This window comes from Tauraco erythrolophus, chromosome 15, assembly GCF_009769465.1.
Source record: "Tauraco erythrolophus isolate bTauEry1 chromosome 15, bTauEry1.pri, whole genome shotgun sequence".
Classification (NCBI taxonomy): domain Eukaryota; kingdom Metazoa; phylum Chordata; class Aves; order Musophagiformes; family Musophagidae; genus Tauraco; species Tauraco erythrolophus.
In genome coordinates, this window is record NC_141479.1 from 12,739,047 (window position 1) to 12,761,479 (window position 22,433).

Here is a 22,433-nt window from a genome sequence, read left to right on the forward strand (position 1 = left end):
AGTTCTGATGTTGCCAATGTTTGCACCACAAATGAAACTTCAACCATGGCAATGCACACAGGCATCTTACAGGCGACATGCTTGGTTGGTTTGATTTTGTTTCCTGTTTGGTTTTTTTTTTCCTGTAGAAAATGCTCTCCCAGCTTTTGGGGAAGAAAGGAATGCAAGTACGTGCCACGGCAAAACAGAAAGATGACTAAGCTGCCAACAGATTGCTTCAACTTGCACTCCAAATAGAGAAGGAATCAGTAAATTACACTGTGTTGAATCTCTCTGTGGTTTTCACCACTACATAATAATAATGTTAAATAATTTATTGGGATGTTGGCACTTGTCTCATGAAGCGTGTTGTACACAGTAACCCCGGGGGTGCATCTTGCACCATTTACCTTTTCAGAGAAGCAACAGTATATGGTTAGATTGTTTAGATCTGTACTGTATAGTTGGAGGATGACTTTTCAGTAAAGGGACTGTATTGTTGGGACATCAAAGAAAAGGTCTGACTTCTGCTACTTAGAGATGGCGAATTCTATTAGTTTAGATCCGGCACTTTTTTTTAAACGACCTGGATGTTATATTTACAAGACGATAGAAACAATGCTAAGGACAAACCACAGTTACTTTGCTGAAGATCACAGGTCCTGCTGTACAGGCTTTCTTAGCTTGGATGCTTGCGGAAAGACAACATACCACCAGTTCTAGCAAAAATCCTCAGTTCCTTGGCTTTAATGGTCGTTAGCTGGCTCCTGCTGTATGGAGATAAAGTGAGAAAAGAAAAAATTCATTTGTTACAAATATCTCCTTTCGGATTTTTATTTTTCCAAAAAGCTACCCCTAAATTTAGCCTCTGGAATGCTTTGTAATAGGACACATTCCACCAGAAACTATGACCCTTTAGAGCAGCTGTGTTGAATACAAACATTCTCATTCAAGTCCAGGAAAAATGCCAGAAGCAGACGTCTGTTTCACATCCCTAGGGTCTGGGCAGAGCCTTCCGGGGCAGCTGAGTGGCATTCACTACTCTCAATCTGCAAACACTGCAGCAGCAGCTCGCCACAGCAACTGGCTGTGGTGGGCTGGAGTAACTTGTGGAATGTTTTGAGCCCACAGACCACCACAGCTGGTGCATTACATACTTGTGCCTGCCCACATAAGTCCTGTTCCCTGGGAGGAAGCAGACCTCTTCCCAGCTACCCCCATACTGTAATTGCTACCTAGTACCAGCAACCTGACATTTTTGAAGACTCTTCATCCCCCAATTTCATGAGTGGCAGGAAAGCAGCTCAGCAACTTTGTATCCAAAGATGCTACTGAACTGTCCATGGAAGAACTTCACACTTCAATGGTGGTATTTCTTGTGCTCCTTGGGTGGAGCAAAGTGTACCACACACTGGGAACAGTTGGTTAAAAAAATTATTTCAGTCTTCTGGCCATGCTTAAGATTGATGTGTTTATGTCAATAAAATGCTTCGATAAAAGACCTCTCTCTGGAGCTTTGATTTATAAACTACATGTTTTACAATGCTGGTTTTTGTGTTTTGGTTTTTGTTTGTTTGTTTGTTTTATAGCTGTTAAAAACATTTCCCTTTAGCCTGTAAAGCAGGCAACTATACCACTTTCCCTTCCTTTATGAAATGCACTGTTTGGCGTAAGTACAGACTCAAGTCTAAGTAAGTACAGACTCTAAGTGGCAGAGTCAAGTTTTTTCCCTAAACAAAATAAAACTTTATAGCAAAGTCTTTCAAATGTTTCTCTGGAAAGAAGAGAATAAAATCAGGAGAAGCTGACACTAGTACCTGTGTGTTTAAGTCTGCTAGTATGTCTCATAATCATTTTTCAGCAACATTTAATAGAAAGCATATAAAACTTTCTTCATTCCACAAAATGTTCAAAATACACAACGTTTTTACAAAAGTGCAAGTAGCAGAGAACCCTCATTTTGTTCAACACACTTCAGTAGTTGCAGAAGACATGCTATCACATTCTGTAACCTTCTTACGTATTTCTTTTTATGAATTCCTACATTTCTTCTTTCATGTCCTACCTCTAAGGAGCTTTTGCATCCTGCGGCAGGTTATCTCCATTCCTTAACTTTCCATTGTGAATCAAAGGAGCAGCCCTGCCTGCAGTGATAAAAACATCCTGGTTGATTGGATGGTTGGAAACCCTGCTCTCCCAGCCTCATTCCACAGACTCATCAGGGTCACTGAGTAACTCAACAGTTGTCTCATTAGTTTTGTTGCATTTCAGCATCTTGTTGCAGCACACGCAAGCTTCAGATGCCAGGGCTGTCCACTTTAGTACAGAAGTTAAAACAGTGTCTGGTTCCAGCTCCCAACACGGCACTGTCAGGAGAGAAGAGGGCAGAAGTTAATTTCCAGCAAGTCTGTGGAATAAATATAATGGGAATGGGGAGCAGGTGCTGCTTGGGAGCTTTGGGAAGGCACAGGAAGAGAAAGAGAAGGAAATGGCAGGAGCATACAACATCTCACTGTGCTGCCACTAGCTGGGGGATGCCCCCAGCCTCAGTCTGTGGCAACATGGAGAACAGGTAGCTACTACAGTGCTGGAGGCTTTGTTCTCCAAATTGAAGGAGAGCTCCCATTACCTTATGCTAGACATCTCTCACCCTTCTGGTTTCCTTGTTCCCTACAAGCTGGCTGCCTGAAAGAGAGACTCCCACGTAGAGCCTACAGCTAGGGCATGGCCACTGCATGGCCCTCCTCTCCCCTCTCTTGCTGGATGGTTATGCAGCCCATCCCATTACTGCCCTTGCACTGCTGCAGGTAACAAGAAAGCCTTCACTGTCCCACTGCAGGTAAGTCACAAACGGGAAGAGGAGACAGGAGGGTCAGGAGGACAAGTATCTACATAAAACTAATGCTTTAAGTTGACAAAGGGAGATGCACACCTTGCCAGATCGTAAGTGCAGTGGCCTGACTGTGGGCAGCAGCTGTGTCTGTGCTAAGCCAAGCAGGAAGACCCAAGCAACTGGCAAGTCATCACTGCCAAACTCTCTCTGCTGGATGCGATCCTCCCCGTTATTTTGATGTAACTTTGAGATGATGGTTTATCATAGCACTTTTTTTCCTAATCGACACAAATTTTTATCATCTGGGTTCCTATCAGACATGTCACATGTGGCTTTGACCAAAATAACCTCAGTAGATTGTCAGGAGCTTGCTCCACCCCAGTTGATTTATCTACACTTTTGCTAATAGAAGAGCTGGCACATGCTCTGTCTAAGGATTATGAAGGTATATAAGCAGCAATATTCTTTATTTCCTCTGCAAAGTGACAAATAAGTCATCCATGGAGCCTCAAATGCTTGCAGAGAAAAACAATAAATGCCAATAGATTCCGAATTATTTCCTAACAGTTTTAACAGAACAAAACTAGTTTTATTACTGAAAATCAGAAAATAGTTTCATTAACACTACAGTCAACTTTCTTAAAAACACAATTACTTTTGAGGTAGATAGAAAATAATGATTAGGAATGCGTCACATAAAATGTTTCTCTTCAAATTGGTACTGACATATTTTCACAACAATGCATTTCAGACATTATTTTTTGAAACATAAGTCAATAATGTAAAGAGCCTGTCAAATTCTACTTTATTAATGATTCTTACTAATGACAAAATTGACTAGGGGCTTGTCATGGGAACTGTTATTTAAAAAATTTCTTCCCCTTCAAACTCACCATTCCAGGTCTGATCCTGCAGACTTAGAGCTTTAATTGAAGTTATACTCTGGATTATATTTTTAGAATAGCAGTAATGAAGTCTTGTCACATTTATTTTTGTTGGTAAGAATATTGGGCCATTCCTAGTAAAACAATTGAGAGTTATTTTTTCAAACAAAAAGTAAACATTGTGTCAGCTTTAACCTCCATCCTAATTGCCCTCCTTTAAATGCATATGCCATTTGCACGTACACATTTCAGTTCACTTGCAGACTAAGCACAGGAGATGTACTCACGCAGTTACCAAGTCATATAATTAATAATTTTCTGCATTTTACGGCTGAATAAATAAACACTACAGCTTAGATGCAAATTGTATACACATCAGTTAATGTATCATACTAATTTAGGACTTGAAATATATTCTACTAATCCTTACAACTGCAGGAACTTTGCTATGAAGGTTATGAAGACAGTGTACCTTCCTCTGACATTTTACTTTGATCCGGTTCTTCATCCTCGTAAAAGTTGCTTGAGTCTTTCACTGGCTACAAATAATCTGTCTCTTTTTTTGTCTTGCATGCCTAACTGGGCAACTCCTGCTTTGCCATGAATGACAAGATGAAAGAGACACTTTATGATATGAATTGTGCCTTAGTCCAGCTGGGAAGAATGGAAGCCATCCCACGGAACAGGCTCTGGAGTACACAAATAAAATAACATGCCAAAGACAGGAAATACATACATGAAAGCTGCCAAGACTGTGATGTAATGTCTCTAATAATCTATATTCAGGCCTGTACCAGAAAAAATACTTGCCACAGAAACTGCAAGGCACAGAGCATGTGCTTTCACAAACACGGACAACTTGAGAGGGACCGTCCCGCTCCAGGACAGATTTTTTCCCTGGCACTCGCAGGTCTCCTGGCAGTGCCATGCACAGCAGCCTGTCCCAGCCATGCAGGCCGCTCTGCTGCATCCAGACTGGGAAACAAAATTTGAAAGCTCTGCAAGTTAAATACGTTTTTGCATGTACAGACAAATTGTCAAATTAGCGAGATGTAGAAAAGGGAATATAGGAGAAATGGGAAAGAGCAAATAGCCTAAATGGCAAGCAGACATCACGAATGCTGGTGTGGCTCAGGGGCTGGTAATGGCATCCCAGCAGATGGTGCTACGATTTCACACGGGTCAGCGGCTGTCCAGAAACCTGGCCAGCACAACCCGAATGAGAAACAAAGGAAGATATCTTCATTCAGCATCTCAGAGCTCCTGCTGCCTCTCGAGGCTGGAAAGAGTCCCTCCAAAGCCCAGAGGCTGGCCTAGCACCTTTGTCATCCTGTTTGCCAGGTTCATCATGCTTGTCCGGGCACCAAGGCATCGATGCCTATGCTGTACCCGCTAGCCCACATCAGTTTTTTGGCTTGCACTTAACCAAATCCCTTCATCCGCAAAAAAACAGTGTTCATCATCCGTAACAGCTCTGTCCCTACGTATAGTGATGGACAGTACATATAGCAGGATGTCTTTTCCACTCATAAAATCTTTTTTTAAAAGCTGACACGGTTTCAGCTAAACTGAAACAAAATTTATTTCGGCTGACTTGGCAATTATTGAAGCATTCCATTTTAATTAGGATGGTGGTTAATGAAATCTGCCATAAAACCGTTCACGGGTTTTAGTCTTTGTAAAAAACCCTACATATATGTAATAAATATACAGAAATAAATAGCAACAGTATACAATGCATTGTTATTTTCTTTCACAACTAATCCAGGGAAGCCTATATATCCATACGACTTGACAGTGACAGAATGACAGACTCATCCAATGAAATGTTTTCTTCTTATAAGGCAAAAAGCACATTGCGTGTGCATGAGATCATCTAGAAAAGTCCTCCTTCCTGAAAAATACTATATTCTTTTTCGTTGCCTAGTTACATGCTGCTATTACCTTAGAAGGCTGTAGATTCATCTGAATGATTCCGATGGTGCTGATGTGCTTGAGCAGAGGAGCAATGCAAATACATAACCCTTTCTTTGGTAAAGATTATGAAAGAAAGGGGTGAGCATGTAGAGGAAGAGCCTTTGCAGAAAAGCAATTTACTGTATTTACCATATTCTTTTTGACATTAAGTATTGAATAAAGATCATTTCCCTCCACAGCCCTGGGTGCATGAGCAGGCAGTGAAATCACAGACTTGGTGCTTTTGACGTGAGAGTCTGATGCCACGGAAGCGTTTGCCTGGTTCACGTTAATCACTCCTGTGAGTAAGTGTGGAGGGGGAAAAGACTGTTAAGGCCTGATTCTGATCTCATTTTCGAAACTGTGAACAGGGAAAAATGTCATGAAAGGCAACTAATTTGCTGAATTTTGTTACCACCAGGGAACGGGATGATCACTGAGTCCTTCTTTGACTATAACTAGCTTTGATGATTTGGAAAATTAAGAAAGTCCACTTAAAATGCCTGAGGCCCAAAGATTTACTCTGTAATGTGCCTGTCAAAGAAACCTCTGACAGGGAACTCTGCCCCCAAGCATGAGACATGCAGAGATTGAGAGATGAGCAATAACTCCCTGGCGCTTGCCCAGTGTGATCAGCAGCTCAGCGTGCTGCTGCCTCGCCAAAGATTTCAGTACACTGGTATTCACTGGATGTGGGAAAGTTGCTTGCGGGAGGAATTAGATGAACGGGGAAATAAAGTTATTTCTTACCTGCTTCACTGTAACTGGTTTGGGTGTAGAATGTCCTTGATATGTATCAAGATTTTGGAGTTTTATCTTTAAGACTGAGACACTTTTAGCACTGGAGTTTTGATTCAGCTTTTCTAGTTAGGGCTGACTTTGAAATTAAGATCTGCATTTGCTTTCATAAAATAGTATTTTTCAAGCCTACTGTCTATAACCCACTTTATATAAGGTACACACTTCATACCGTTCTTCCACCTCAGTCTATGCTTGTGCTTGCTCTCTGTGTTTTATCATGAGCCTAGATCCTGATGATCCTCCTGAATTTTTGGAGAGAAAGTAGTAGATAATGAAGCATATAATGAATATCATAATTATTATTATATTCTTTTTCAAGAATAAAATCAGAAAGAACTTTGACAATTTGAAGTGAAAATAAGAAATTTTCTTTGATTCCAGTATAATTCTAAAATAATAATTCTGGAGGTCTTCATCAGAATACCTTGTATAGCAGCAGAGGCAAAGCAGGAAATGAGACATTTAAAAGAAGCAGAGATGCCTATTACTGCTGTGATGCAAATGTGGAATTTGCCAAACTCAGCACATTCCAACCGGACAAATTCTGAATTTCTCCTGGAACAGATGATAACATCTCTCACATCCAAATTCCTACACACTTTACACGAACAATTCCATGACATTTCTCACCACAGGAAAAGACACCACAAATTCTGCACTGGGTTATAAGGAAGTGTAAAGCCTTTCTAATTCAAATTCATAAATCTCCCCTGTGATGGTTTTTGTCCTTGCTTCAGGCTTTCATTTGTTGAATTGAAAGGGAAATTGAGTTTCCCTCACGAGGGAAACAAGATCAGACTTTATCCCCTAAAGGAAAAGGGGAGCTATGTTTTAATTCTGGTTACCCCCAGTCCCCACCAGGAGCCTTATATAAGGTGCAGCCATTCTACGCATTATAAATGCACGTTTGGACACAAAACTAAAGTTCTCTGTGTAAAATACATTAAAAAATCCCTGCCCTTTTTTCTTATCTAGTACACAGAAGAGGGCAGCACAGCTAAAGTTTCACTCGATATTGCCACAAACACTATAAATTGTGTTTCTGTCTTACATCCCTCCCTCAAGCGATGAATCAATGTGACTGCGCACTGGAAGCATGTTGGTCATTTCCTCAGAGGACCACAGGGCTGCTCCTACTTATGGGTTTCCACTGCAAGGAATTCAGTTCACCTGTCATATTCATGGAAACATGTACAGTATGCTGGCTTTATCCAGATTTTCAGATGCCACCCCCCCAGATTGTCTTTCCTTTGATATGTTTGTAATGTGTCGAAACACACACAATGCTTTGTCACTGGCACATTCTGCCATACTCCTGGCACCCTCACTGTAATCTCTCACTACAGAGAAGTTTTCCCTTACAACCATACTTTCCTTCTGCAAATTTCTGCGCTTTTTTCTGCAGTACTATGTGGAAGATGCCTGCTAATGGGCAACTTCTGAAGACGTTGTCCTGCAGGCATATGGAAGAAATGGGCTCTGCGGGTAGTGCAGTTTAAGGCTGTTTTCTACCCAATTTCTTACCTATTAAATCCTCAGTTCCTCAAAAGAGAGCTACGGTAGGTCCATGAAAACGTTATTCAATGCTCAGTTGACAGCATAAACAGATGCTAGGAATTCTCAGGATTAACAAAGAAAGCAGAAAGCTTTCTGTCACTGTTCACTGTGGGCATGCAGTTTGAATAATCTGTGTTTCTAATCTGTGTGCCTCTTGCCTCCTAACTTCTAAAAAGATGTATTAGAAAAGATACTGAGAAGGGCAAGTAGAGATCGTGTTTATACAAGGAGTGACAATACTCTAGGTTTCTCAGCCAGGAGAGATAATTACTGCAGAAAGCTACACAATCATTACAAGTATGAAGAAGATGTGAAGGAAATCTTATTCTCTGCTCCACAATACAGCAAATAGGGGTCTTGCAGGATATCAAAAGTCTACATGAGTTAAAAAGCAATTATAAAAATATGCAGAAAAAACATATCAAGGGCCTCTGAACAAAAGGAAGACTTTTAGCCTGGCGGTTGTATGGGTGGAGTTTTAGCTGTGTTTATCATGTTCTTATTGTCCATTCTTCTTTAGATATCCGCTACTGACAGCTGCTGGAAACTGGCTGTAAATTGAGTCTGTCCCAGTACAGCTCCTTTAATTTGTTATTGTAAACAGATTCATTCCTCTTGCCAAGAGCTACTGCTGGTAAACAATAACTCTTGCATTTGCAATTTGCTTCCTTACCATCATGTACTTCTTAGTAAGACAGACAGCCATTCACTTTGCCCTCTCCTTAAACCAACTGTCAGCTGCAATCTGTAAATTCAGAAATCTTTTCATGGTATCAGACTTCCAGATATTTCTCGTAAAGGGCCTCTGAAATCCACACTAAGGAGTATACATCCCACAGGAATTGTAACAGGATATTTATCATTCCAGTCACGGATGGATGATGTATGTCATGCACATTGGCCATGACAGGTTTAATACCAAAAAAGAGGAATTAGGGGTGATAAAAGAAAATAATTATGGAAGTAACTTAGGTCATGTTCCGATTTTACTCCAAACTTGAAATGCAATAGGAGCAAACAGCTGATCACACACAGTACGTGCTAATGAGTCCGTTCCGCAGTGACTGAGGAAACTAAGGGGGTATCCAAATTCTGACTTGTAGTAGGGTATAGCACGAGTGGTTACCATGTCGGCAAGAAGTAAACTCAAATCTGGAAAAATAAAAACCAGTGCAAATTTGAAGTTAGACTAAGACGAAATGTGTTTCTCAAGTAGATTCTAACAGGACAGTTTACTAATAGTCTGGTGCACTCTGTGAAAAAGAAATAAGGGAACTGCACTGGCAAAAATGAAATTAGATATGCTGCTTGTGCAACTTCTTTTTTTCAGAGTCGTGATTCACCTGGTTGAGTTGGTCATGGGGTTATCTAGTAGGGGAAGTTTTTCAGCTTACTCAAAGCTGTGAGAAATTCAGAGCAGCAGGAAGATGAAACACATTTTCAGTTATTCTTATCCCATGTTATTTTTTGCTCTCTTTTGCAGGAGTTTCAAAAAGACAGAGGCCTTTGGTTTATGTTACAAGCAATGGACTTAAAATGTACCTATTTTTATTTTTCTACATAAAACCAGCAAACAGTACCACATTCTTTCGCAGTGCCTGTCAATGACCTTTAGAATTTCTGGTCTGCAGCGGAGAAGAAGCACAGTAGCTGTGAGAGGAACCAACTTGTAATTACTTTTCTAGATATAATAATGGATTTGGTTAGGTTTCTGCTTGCATTTCCCCTTTGGCACTCTCTGCTAGCTTTCTATGCTATTTCGATTTCTGTCGACTCTCCAAAGCTCGTTTTTTTCACATGTTATTGTTGCAGCCACAACTCATGGCTACCACTACTCAACCAAAAATATTACCTGTAATTAAATGCAAGAGTAATTATGAGAAAAAGCACGGCTCCTTGGCTGAAGCGGTGTGCCGCCCTCTCTTGGCAACGTCCCAATGCAGGTTCAGCGCGGATGGGACATTTATCAGGCTTTCAACAAAGGAGTGAGTGCTGAGGCTGCAATCACTCGCACAGTTCAAACCATAGCCTGCTTTCACATCCCTATATGTTAACTGCAAGACAATGCAATATACCATATGCTACACATGAAAGGGTCTAACATGCATTTGCACACAACCCACAAACTGAGCCAGTTTGCCCTTATCTGTTTAGCACGTGCTAATCTGTGCTTCCAAGGGTGATGGTGAGTAAAACTTGATACCACGTTTGCACTATACGCTACTTTTTGAAGGATAAGAAAAAAACATATTTTTTTTTCATTTCCCTGTACCTCTGTCTCTCTTGCTTAGGTTAAAAAAACCCAACATGTTTCCTACTGCTACCTCTGTCTCTTCTCCCACTGGCCTGAGTCTGTCAGTTCTGTAATTAAACTAATAATAAATGCTGCTATTTCTTTTTCAGTCCAGGTATTTGGGAGGTAGCCAGACCCATGCTTCTGCAGGAATAATGCTTCATATAACTTGGCAAGAACAGATATTTGTGGACATCTCTGCAGTTTGCATAGAAATAACTTCACCCACATAACGGCTGATTAAATAAACTCGAGGCAGCGCAGATGAGTTGAAAAGTATTGAGAGGAGAAATCCACAACTTCCAGAGCAGAGCCACGCTGAAACAATACTTTCTCTCAAACCTCACTGATGCTAATCCAGTCTTTGGGCTGTTCAATATATTTCTATCATTCCCAATTCAATGTGAAACAATTCCAATGTAAGACAGCAGCAAAAGCAAAAACTGGAGTTCAGTGATAATACTTATTTGATGTAAAAAATATAAATGCTATTTATAATATGGCATTTGACCTTGAACAAACACTGATGAGGTAGAATCACATACAGTTAATTCAATCCCCAAAATTCTGCTTTTTTGTCTGAAAATTTAAAGGGGAGGAGGTTAGGTGTCAGGTTGTACATGCTTAGTTATCACTGCACCCCCTGCAAAGTCTGTGCTTGTCATTTAGACCATGAAATGCATTCTGCACCTAATATAGCATAAAGAAACTCCAGGCACAAGCTTTATTACCCCAGGTATAAATAACTGGAAAAACAGGATCAGACTGCATATTTTACATTTTCCATATGATGAAAAGTACTCAGGCCAAGAGAGTGCACTAGAAGTGAACACTGATGCTTCTCAAAAGCTAGAGGAAAACTGAAAGGGAAAAAAAGAGAGAATAAGAAATGAATGAGATAACAGAAATAAAGAAACTGGATATGCTACAACACTAAAATACAAAGAAAGGCACCTTAAGTGAAAAGCACACAAAATACGGAAAATCATATGAAGATGAAAAGAAACTGAAAAGAAAAATTGCAATCCCCTTTTAGAGAGCTTTGTGTTCAATTCCACACAATATAGGGCATCAGTGTTCCTTTCCTTCTAAGTCTCAGACCAAATTCTTCCATGAGAACCACAGGACACATACCACAGATGCTGGGCAGCCAAGCAAAAGTGAAGCTTTTGACTTGACTCACAGATGGGAGGTTACAGTGGTTCCACCAGGATACCAGAATAACCTGATAATTAGGATGTAGTTGACTGGGGTCCCTGAGACCAAGAACGACCCAGTGCTTCTGGCCTCAGTAGAATTTGCTTGTTACTTTTGTTAAGCCGTATCTCCTCCTGCAGCAAGGATCTGGGTTAGACAGGAGCCCCTGGGCTGCAGCTCTGCTGCTGGTTATATGACACAGCCATTCCAGGGAACAGGCACGTGAACTGCTCAGGAGCTACCCGTAACTCAAGAACTGCAGATGGTACCACCACTACCGTGATAACCCTGATTCAGTGCACCTACAATCTGCCATGCAGGCTGGAGTGGACTTTTACCTTTAATATTGATAGACTCCAGGTCTGGCTCTATGTAAAATCCAACAAAACTATAAAATTTCCAGTTTCCATTTCAATAGGTAAATAACAGGATATTAGGCTTACTAAAAATATCAAGTCTACAGTATGTGTCTGAAGCACTCATTTAATTAAAACAAACCCTAGGCCAGTAGAAGCTAGAATAATAGAAAATAAGAGTAGAAAAGCAAGACGTGGAAATCTCTTTTAAATAGAAATAAATTACAGATAATATGTCTGCTAGAAGCACAGTCACACTGAGGTGGAAACAGAGGGTAGGTGAGAAAGGAGATGGTCTGAAAATCCTTCAAAGAAACTAAAAAATCAGCATTTCAAGCCTGTGGTCTCATATGCACCCCACTGAAATCAGCAGGTGCCACGGTAATGTATACATGAATATATAGCCATAATTAACAGCAAATAGAATTACATGCTATGTGAAGAAGCATGTTGTATGTCTCAAGTGATTAACCTGAATCATCTGTTAATTCCTTCCAACTTCACAAAATAGCTGGACCTACTAAGATCAAAGGAGATAAACCAGCTACGTGACCCCTGTAATCTCCCCCACTCTCTGGTTCCAGGCACAAATCCTGCAGCGGATGGGAACAGACCTGGCTGCCTTGGCACAGCACCCCTCTGTGCAAGTTGTACTCTTCCCTCCAGGAAGAAGTGAAGCCCCGGGGATCTAAGCCAAGGCAATCTCACTTTCCGTTAAAGGACACCTCACAGAATTCGGCGTCAGACTCCTGATTTTTCTGTACGATTTCTATTAGGTATTATTTTCAGTCAGTTTTACTGCTGAAACACTGTTCTCTCAAAGATTTTATTTAGCACTTTTACCTATGCCTTTCCTATTATTTTTTTGGCTAGCAAGTGGTCTATCTTGCATTTACATCATTAAAATATTCATAATTCTCATCAGCAAAATGTCTGGAATAAAATACGGCTTCTTTAAGTCCTGTCAGTGAAACTCCCATTTTTAGTTTGTTTCCAGTCAGTAGTGCTACACGTGGCACAAAAGTGGCACTGTATCTTTGATTTTGATGTTTCTCAGATTTCCCTTCTTTCACACAGAAAAGAATGAAAAATACCACCACTTCATATGTCACCTTCTAAAGTTTGACCCTGACACACAGTAAAGGCATGCTAGAAAGACTGGCTCAAAAGACTTATAAACCCACTCAGAATATTTTCGGGTGAGAATATTAAGCAGAAACATTCAAATTTTTAAAGAGTTATCTGAAGACAAACCATTTCTGGAACTATATTTACGTAATTAACTGTATATAAATACGGATTAATCAAGATGGTTTGGCAGATTCCAGTTTATCCAAGCTAAGCAACCACGGCGTACTTCAGATGCTCACCATAATTTATTTGAACAGGATTTAAAATGCTAACCAGAGGTTTATAATTCAGCTCAGTTAACTGAAGCACTCACTTCGTTTCACCACCAAACTGACTATTTAAACTGACAATGCTATTTTGGTTGCTATTTTGTGAGACAGGCAGAGAAAACTTGCTGCAAGCACTGGGTGATATTTAACCGCCACATTAACACTTCAAACTGCAGTTAGGAGGGTGAAGTGGCCAAAACCACCCCAAAAGCATGGACTGGAGAATTATAATTAGCTCCTGAAAAGAACAGAATATTCACTCACTTAATTTCATAGGAAAAAATAACCATTCTCTGTGGTCAGTCCCTTCAAAGTATTTTTCATGTTTATGTTTGTCGCAATTAGGTAGCCTGACAAGTTTAACATATTAGAAGAAAAAAAGACATTTCTGAGCCAGTATGCTGTATTTTATTGGCTATGCAACCCCACAGCCCAATCCCACAGATTCTTTTCCTTCTCTTACTTTATTCCCTACATCTATAACATCATTTCCATCACCTCCCTATCTCTTGCCTTCTTTAGCCTTGCTTCTGCACCTGATTTGTAAACCCTTAAACTTTCAAGAATTTGATGGCAACTGTTGCTATACAGAGTCACAGGGATTTTCCCGTACTGATCAGGCTGTAATCTTTTCGGAGCAGAAGCCAGAGTTATTTTGGCTGTAAAATGTCTAACACATTCTGGTTGCTAGGTAAACAATAAACTGTACACACCATGCCTGGGTGAGCCATTCAAAATACAAGTATAGTTATCTGGTTAGTCGTTTCTTCACCCGATCACACGGTAATGACTGTGCCACTTGGGGCATAAGACTTTCACTGTCTCGCTTTGCTGCTCAAGTGAAATCAAGAGAAGAATTTGACCTTCATGTTTTATATTGGTCTCTTAAACCGTTAACACTTCACGCGGACACATTGGCAGGCTTACCATGTAAGTGCCACACCTGGCACAGGTGCCTTTCTCACAACCCACTCTTAAACGTTAAGTAAAGCAAGTGCAAAGTAATACAAACATTGCAAATCTGCCAATATTATTCCTAACGCTATTGTAGACACCAGACCTAGAGCTAAACTCCTGCACAGCGACACAGAGCCTAACAAGCTGAGGAAACCTATCTGCAAGGAACACGCGCTCTCCCACGCAGGGCTGCGAGTGGAAACAAGGGACACACGTAGCCTTTCAGGAAAGAAACGTATCCCGAGGCCGGGCAGGAGCAAGGACGTGAGGCAGACCCCCTCAGCTTGGCTGCACGGCCTTCCACTCGCTACACGTGACAGCGTTTCCCACTGAAACGCTCCGCGTCCACCCCACGCCTGCCCGCGGCGCTCGCCCTTCCCGGCCGTGCCGCGGCGCCGGCAGCTTCTCCGCGACGACGGCAGGGGAGCCCCGCGGCCGGCGGGAGGGGGGCCCTCCTCACCAGCAGCCCGGGCCGCGCCTGCCCCCGGCGGCGCTCCCCGCGCCGAGCCGCCGTGGGCGGACGGCGCTGCCCACGGGCGCGCTGGCAGGGCGCCGCGCGGCGCGCGTCACGGCGGGGCGGGCCGGGCTGGCGGAGCCATAAATAGGGGCGAGGAGCGGGGTGGCGGCAGCACTCGCTGAGGGAGCTCCCGCGGCGGCACGGGCGGTTAACGGCGGGGAATCCCTCACTGCTGCTCTCCCTCCGCGGAGCGCCCCGAGGTAAGCGCTGCTTCGCGGCACCGCACGGCACGGCCCGGCCCGGCCCGGCGGGGCTCTCCGGGCTGTGGCAGCCGGGGCTGGGGCGCTGCAGGGCGGCGGGTGTTGACAGCTCTGCTCTCCCCTCCGACCGCAGCCCGGCGCCCCCATGACTCTGAACCGCGGCGACAAGCTGCGCTACCTGGACAAGCGGCGCGGCAGCATGCCCTTCTCCGTGCACCAGCACCTGCACCGGCGCAGCATGCCGGTGGACGAGCGGGACCTGCGGGCTGCCCTGCCGCACGGCGAGCTCTCCGGCCTGGTGCGCTGCACCTCGTACAGCCCCGGCGAGGCGCACCGGGAGAGCTGGGCCTCCGACTCCTCCGATTCCGTCATCTCCTCGGGCAGCGACTCCGACAGCAGCCTCTACAAGGTGATCCTGCTGGGCGAGCACGGCGTCGGCAAGACCAGCCTGGCCCGCATCTTCGGCGGCGTGGAGGACTGCGCGGACGCGGAAGAGGCCGGTGAGGGCGCGGGGCACCCACGGCATCACCCCGGCGGAGGGACGCGGAGTCCCGGTCCCGGGGACCCACCGCTCGGAGCGGCGGAGCGCGGCGTTACCGCCGCTGGAGCGCGTCCGGCCGCGGCCGCACCTCCCCGGGCATCCCCCTACGGCCACCCCCTCCCCGGCTCCCGGCAGGGATGGAGAAGAATAACTTCTTTTTCTGAACTTTTTTTTTTTTTCCCTATAGGAAATACATACGACAGATCCATTACAGTTGACGGAGAAGAAGCTTCTCTGGTGGTGTTTGATATATGGGAGCAGGTACTTTCAGATTTAAGATATTTTTTCTTTATGGCTTGGTCAGTGGTTCACTCAAAAAAAAGTAGAAATGGAACAACTATGTCTGCCTATTTCCTTGATCAAATCAGAAACGTTAAAAAAATGACATTAAAAAATGAGACTTCATAGTGCCTTTGTTTTCTCCTGCAATTAATTTCTTGTAGCTAGGCAGGCAATTTAAAAACCTGAATAGGGCTGGAGCGTGAATCCCTTAATACTTTGAATAAGCAGCAGCTCACATGAGCAGCCCAGGGAATTACTGTAAAATTAGAGGTTCACAATCTGATCAGTGCAGACCTGATATTATTTCTGGAAACAAGAGAATTTTGTTTTGTAATACATTTTAAATAACAAAAATCTTAAAAAAAAAAAAAAGAGGTTGGCTTACTCTTACTGACTCTTTATAATAAAGCTAAGAAAAATATCTTTAAGGTGCTTACAATAATTAATCATTAATCAGTATTGAATAGATTTTTCAGTGCAATAAATCTGTTTCTTGCCTTTTCTTTTAGGATGACAGCCAATGGCTTCAGAACCACTGTATGAAAATGGGAGATGCCTATATTATTGTATATTCAGTGACAGACAAAGTTAGTTTTGAAAAGGCCTCTGAGCTAAGAATCCAGCTAAGAAGAGCAAGGCAAACAGAAGACATTCCTATTATTCTTGTGGGCAATAAAAGTGACCTGGTCAGGTCCCGGGAAGTCTCAGTCGATGGTAAGAGACACTATTAATTTATACAGAAACGCATAAATTAGTAGCAAAGGCTATGGAGCATCATGGTCAGTAGAAATGGTCTGGTTTTGATGTACAAAAATGTGTGATTTGGGGCACATTGAAGAAGTCATGCCAGCTGGCTTGTGCTGAGGGACTTGGTACCACAGAGAACAGTGGAGATGGTGGTGGGAGAAGATTTGTGACTGTGCAGAGCAATGCTCTGAGCTGCAGTACTAGAGAAAGAAGAGCTTCAGAGCTGCAGCTTTAGCACACTGTTTTGTGCAGGATTCATTTCTGGTCAGTATTGACTGAAGGGTTTAATCCTGTGTTCTGTGTGCAGCAGCACTTGCTAGTCTCAAGATTTGATAGCCTGAGCTATGCTTTTTGAGGGACAGGAGTGCCATGTTGTAGAACCCAGGCAGCCTTTGAAAAGGCTGATCCCATACAGCCTGTACAATCATCTTTCTTCTGGAAGTGATTCCATCACATTTGAGTTGAGCTGGTGAGACCAGTCCCGCACAGCTTAAAGTCTTTCTGTATATGCTCTGCAGTTGTGATCAGTGAGAATTTCCTCAGCTAGTTCCAGCTAGCATTTCCCTACCTAGAGCACAGTAACCACTGCCAACAACACAATGTTAATTTCATTTATTTAAACATTTGGTGGGTTTGGTTTTTTGGGTTTTGGTTTTTTGTTTGTTTGGTTGGGTTTTTTTTCCACTCTGAAATATCAGTGCCTTGATGACGATGAACTATCTCTTGCTGTCTAGTTTTACCATATTCCCTGTGTTAAATGTCTGCACAAGGAATTGACTGGAGTTCATCAGGAGATTATAATTTTTTTATGGCTGATGGCAGTGCATGGTTGATCTGTCCTAGTGATGGCATCAGGACTTTGCTCAGGTTTACAACTTTGCCATTATTTACCATGAGTTAAACATGGAAATTTGCACTGCAGCAGTGTTCCAGAGTTCCATGCTTATGTCTGGAACATTGAGCATCTTGCATTTTGAGTGGAGTCCTGGTCAAATCCAGTGGTGTACAACTGCATGACCTCAACTGATCTGTTCAATGACCTGACCTTGTGGACTGTATCAGCTTCATTTATAACAAGGCAGAGGTGCTTAATTGCTCAATTACTTCCAGAAGAAATAAAAACTATTTCTTTCTGTACCTCACATTCTTTCCTGTCAAAGAGCAAGCATGCATCCAAGTGCCTCTCCTATATCAGCTTTAGCTCTTAATACTGGGATGTTCAGTCTGCCTACAGCACTATCGTTGCCTTGTTTGCAATACCATTGCTCAAATGAGATTTCTGACCATACCACAACAAAACCAAGAGAAGTAAGGGGGCAGAACCATGAGTGCAAATTTGCACTTTCCTACCGTGTAGTAAAGCTCTTTTGTGGCATCGAAAGCATTTTCCTTATTTAAAGTAAATTTTTCTTTTGTTTTTCTGCCAATATACATGAAGAGAAAATGTCCCTCTACACTCATCTCTTTTTTTCCTCCTTCCATCCAGAGGGACGGGCCTGTGCGGTTGTGTTTGACTGCAAATTCATCGAGACCTCAGCTGCTCTTCATCATAATGTCAAGGACCTGTTTGAAGGTATTGTCCGGCAAATTAGACTTCGCAAAGACAGCAAAGAAGACAATGCTAGGAGAATGGCCAACACGAAAAGAAGAGAAAGCATAGGCAAAAAGGCAAAGCGATTCCTTGGGAGAATTGTGGCAAAGAACAATAAGAAGATGGCTTTCAAAGCAAAATCAAAGTCTTGCCATGACTTATCTGTGCTTTAAAAGATTTCAGCAAGGCCCGATGTTGCACGTGGGTGATGAGCAAGCATTTGACTGTTACGAGAAATGTGTGGATGATCCTCATGGTGATAACAAGAATGACTTATCAATTGAGACTCTCATTAATGCCTTAAGGTGCACAAGCAAGACTGGAAGTTACACTACAATATCTGCTTCATTGGTAAATGGTTTCAGTTTCAATGTGTGCAAGTAAATGAACTAACTTTAAATAAGTGGCTTGACATGCCCACATTTTCACTGTATACGTATGTTATATATCCTCTTGTCCTGTGGATACCGGAGATGTAAAGATAAGAAAGGATGATAAGTATCACCATAGACTTGTCTTGTTTGCAGAGCAAAACTTGAACTTGTACGCAGGCTCGTACACTCTTTTTAGTATAAAGCAAGCAATGATAAATCTTTTTAAACTTAAATGGGGAGGGGGAGTAGAACCACATTAGAATGGGAGAAAACAAATTATATATATATAATTAAATACAAAACAGATATCATTTTATGAAGTTAATTTGCACTTCCATTAACTGTTATTCAATTAATTTGTTACTTGTTTACATGCAGATTTTATAATAAAGTATTATTTCCTGTTATAATAAACTGTTCTTTTCTTACGGATAAAAAGTGAGAGAGCAGTATTTTTATACTGACCTTTTTTCACTGTACAAAACCTTCTACACAGACTGTGCAGATTTACACGTGATAAAGTTCTGGAACAAGATGAATCAGGAATATTCTGTGTCCTTTTCTTTAATAGACAGTTTCTTTAAGAAGTAAACTCTGCTTTTGTGAACACTCTGCTTCAACAGCTCATATTGGGAAGAGTTGCCTTAACCCTTCTTACCATTGTTAATCTTCAACCTGGTTCTCTTGTCAGCTCTGGCAGGAACAGGCTTCTGTATAATGCCTTTAGTTGGGTAGATGTCTTCTATCTGTACTGATAAATTGAAGCCTGCAGTGTTCTACATTTTAAGTCCTCTCCTGTCTTGAAGGTCTTGTGTTTCAGCCAACAAGCAAATGTGGGGTTTGGTCGGTTTTTTGTTGTTGTTGGTTTTATTGTTTGTTTGGGTTTTTTTGTTTGGTTTGGTTTTAATTTTCTTTTCTGGGAGCAGTATAATTTTCTAATCTACTCACAAGCCTGGAGATACCTTCCAGTGGTTTCTAGAAGTTCAAAGCAGGCTGGCAAGGCCATTCGAAAGAATTGTAGGCTTCACTTGTGGTGTATGGTGGCCTTCAGTGCTGTTAAAGCTTTCATGTTCATTTTACTGTTCTACTTAATGTATTTCCATTATTTTTCCCTAACTGATATTCATGAAGTTAAAAAGCAATCGTGTCTCAGTGAAAAATGTGGACTTACTGCCTTTGTTTTAAAAATTCCTCTTCATAGGATACATTATTTTTAAATTTGTTCATGAACTCACTTCTCAAAAACAATAAAACATATGCTCTTCTGTCTCTTCCTACTCTCCCTGCCTAAGTCCAGTTCTTTAGACAGATTGTGCCAGCTGCCTAGGAGCTCTGTTTGTCCATTATTTTATAGGGACTCACCTTTCCCACACGGCAGGGAAATTGCATCAGCTGTTATATGTTACATGTTACATTGAGCTTCCCTGAACTGGAATGAACAACTCTGCATTGGCTTAGCCCAGTACTTGGGCATTCATCAGTGGATGGTACTGGGGGAAATGGCATCTGATTTGTGTAGGTAATGCTCTGTAGATTTAGTATCTCCTGATGTGCTGCTGGTGGACCTAACTGGTCAGAGGCACAGTTTAGCATATGTTGCTGGTAACAGGTCACATTTCTTATGAAGAGAGGTATTTACTTTTTGTCCTGAGTGAAGTCTAAAGTGAATAAGTCTGTCTTGCTGCCAAAGCTCACATTTACCAGATGATACCTTTTAATTGGATTTGGCTTTTTTCACTAGCTTTGCTTTCTGGCAAAATATTATCACTGGAACATCTAACCACTGTCAGAGTATGGCACCAGGAGTCTATTTACATGGAAGCTTTGGACTGTCAACACCAAAACAATCGCGCTAGTCCTGAAAACTCTACAGTGAGAGTGTCCAAATCCATGTGCATAAATTCGGCACATACCTATTCATGCACATGCTAAAGTTACTGACAGAACTACATACTGTTCTGTGAACATTTGCAAAGCTTCTGTCTTTTCGTTGCCCCGTGCTTTCAGAATGACTGGGAGAAGACTGACATGTTTCATTGACTCATGCGATTTAATTCTGTCCATAATAAATACAAGGAATGGGATGCAAACCCAGAATTTAAGATATGACATTCCACAAAGTGCAAAATTTTAGAAAGTTGTGTCACTCTTAATGCTGCAACATAACTGCAGTTGCAAAGCCTCTTCAAGGTCATGGTTAACAGCTGTGCTTTTGGGCACTGTGTCCTACAAATCAGATGTTTTACTGTGTTCATGAATTCAAAGGTTGTGTTTGGACAGCTCTTCAGCCTAAAATAATTCTGAGGTGCTCTAGCACATTGCTAGAGGTTCATTTAAACTGTGGAAAATAATTTGTATTTTGAAAGTGTGTCAAATAGGACACTGTGAGACAATAAACTGCGAATCACTCTAAAGAAACTTAGGCTAATCTATAATGTACATTTAGTTAATATTGTACAATAAAACACTTATTCAAATCCTCATTATACTATTTTTTTCATTCATTCGTTTGTACAAGAATTAGCGTAATTCAGCCATGGTTCAAGAAAAGGGGGAGGGTTTGTTGCTATTGCAACTCTGATAGTAACCTGCTCTAGACCAAGATCATATTCTATGCTATAAAAATATTACCATGAATGCTGTTTTTCAGGGATTTTGTAGCTCCTGGAAGATTTTCCACCCAGGAAAAAAAATTCTTGGATGTCATTTAGTGGAAGTTCCAAGCAGACTTTTTTGAAGTACATGTGCAAAACCAGCTAGGAGTCAGTAGCAGGCACCTAATTGACAAATACCTCTAAAAATCAACCATCTTCAAAAAAGGTTATTTGTATCCTCAAGCATTTGAAAGTCACCTACAGTTTTTGTAATTTGAGATGTTCTATTGGTATGGTTACCCAGATTCTTGTCATTAATGGGGTGAATCTACGTCATGTGAAAAATAGTGAGTCCCAGACACCAGTATTTTCTCTAGTTATTGCCCGAGTAGAAGAGTGTAAGGGGCAAGAGTGGTGTGAGTATTCTTATTTTTTGCCAAGGTACATCAGTTTTAATTTGGAGGCACAGTTCACATATTTAACCTTTACTGCCTTCACTGCTGCTGCCAGATGAAGTTCCTATTACTGCTAATTGTGGTGGTGGATTTTGTGTTGGCACAAATCCATTTGGAACAGCTAGTTATTAACAACTACAGTGGAAGGACGTTGCCTTTTATGTGTGACACATATGTTAGGTAAACAAACCAAAGCCTCCTCTGCTTGCTATTGCTAAACTAGCTCCTGTAAATTCTTCATCATATGAAAAATGTGAAGAAAATCATTCCTCCATCTGCCAAAACCACAAAGTGTAAAGTTATGTCACATAATTATAGATGAAATGTTAACTGCTGAGGGGAGACTTAGCATCACCAAAAACCTATCTTTACTCAGATGTGTTTTCTCAAAATAAGACTAAAAAAAACCATGGCATGATCTACAATAGGAAAGTATAGTGAGCTGACAGTGATTAAGAATTCAGTGTGTGATAAAAGATTGCTAAGATGTAGTCTAAAAAAAGTGGAGCAATACTTAATTATATTGTGCTGAAATTTGCTGTATTACTCTTATTCAGAGACAATGTACAGACATCTCACTGAATCTGCAGTCGCAGTGAAAGGTGATGTCTGTGCATTTCACAGGACCACCATTTAATTTATAATTTACCACATGATCTCTAACATTATAATGGACAATCTGACACCCTCTTTGCATAAAGGAACACCTGAACTCCAATACTATTAAGGTTATTAATTTCTAAAAACTGATATAGTAAATTATGTCATCTGCCCCTGTGCTCTGTGACTTGGATGTTGAACACAGAAGTAAAAGATAAAAAGAGAATAAAGGACCATTGCTTATGTTCCAATAAGATTTCTCCAACCCGCTGTTCAGAATGCAAGGGGGAACAACACTGTTTAACTTAAGAATGTACTA

General features: G+C 41.6%; 1 protein-coding gene across 1 annotated transcript; it reads left to right on the top strand.

Annotated features, from left to right (window-relative positions):
* Positions 1-15,075: 15,075 nt before the first annotated feature.
* Positions 15,076-18,264, top strand: RRAD (RRAD, Ras related glycolysis inhibitor and calcium channel regulator). The gene is made up of 4 exons (XM_086621048.1): positions 15,076-15,430; positions 15,659-15,732; positions 16,263-16,467; positions 17,987-18,264. The coding sequence occupies exons 1-4, from the start codon at positions 15,076-15,078 to the stop codon at positions 18,262-18,264; spliced, it is 912 nt and encodes a 303-aa protein (XP_086477174.1).
* The last annotated feature ends 4,169 nt before the right edge of the window (positions 18,265-22,433 follow it).

What these genes read in the sequence shown, in the direction of transcription:
- RRAD (XM_086621048.1), top strand. Translation starts at nt 15,076, where the DNA reads ATGACTCTGAACCGCGGCGACAAGCTGCGCTACCTGGACAAGCGGCGC. An exon ending in CGCGGACGCGGAAGAGGCCG is followed by an intron (nt 15,431 to 15,658) that starts GTGAGGGCGCGG and finishes TTTTCCCTATAG; the next exon opens with GAAATACATACGACAGATCC. An exon ending in TGTTTGATATATGGGAGCAG is followed by an intron (nt 15,733 to 16,262) that starts GTACTTTCAGAT and finishes CTTTTCTTTTAG; the next exon opens with GATGACAGCCAATGGCTTCA.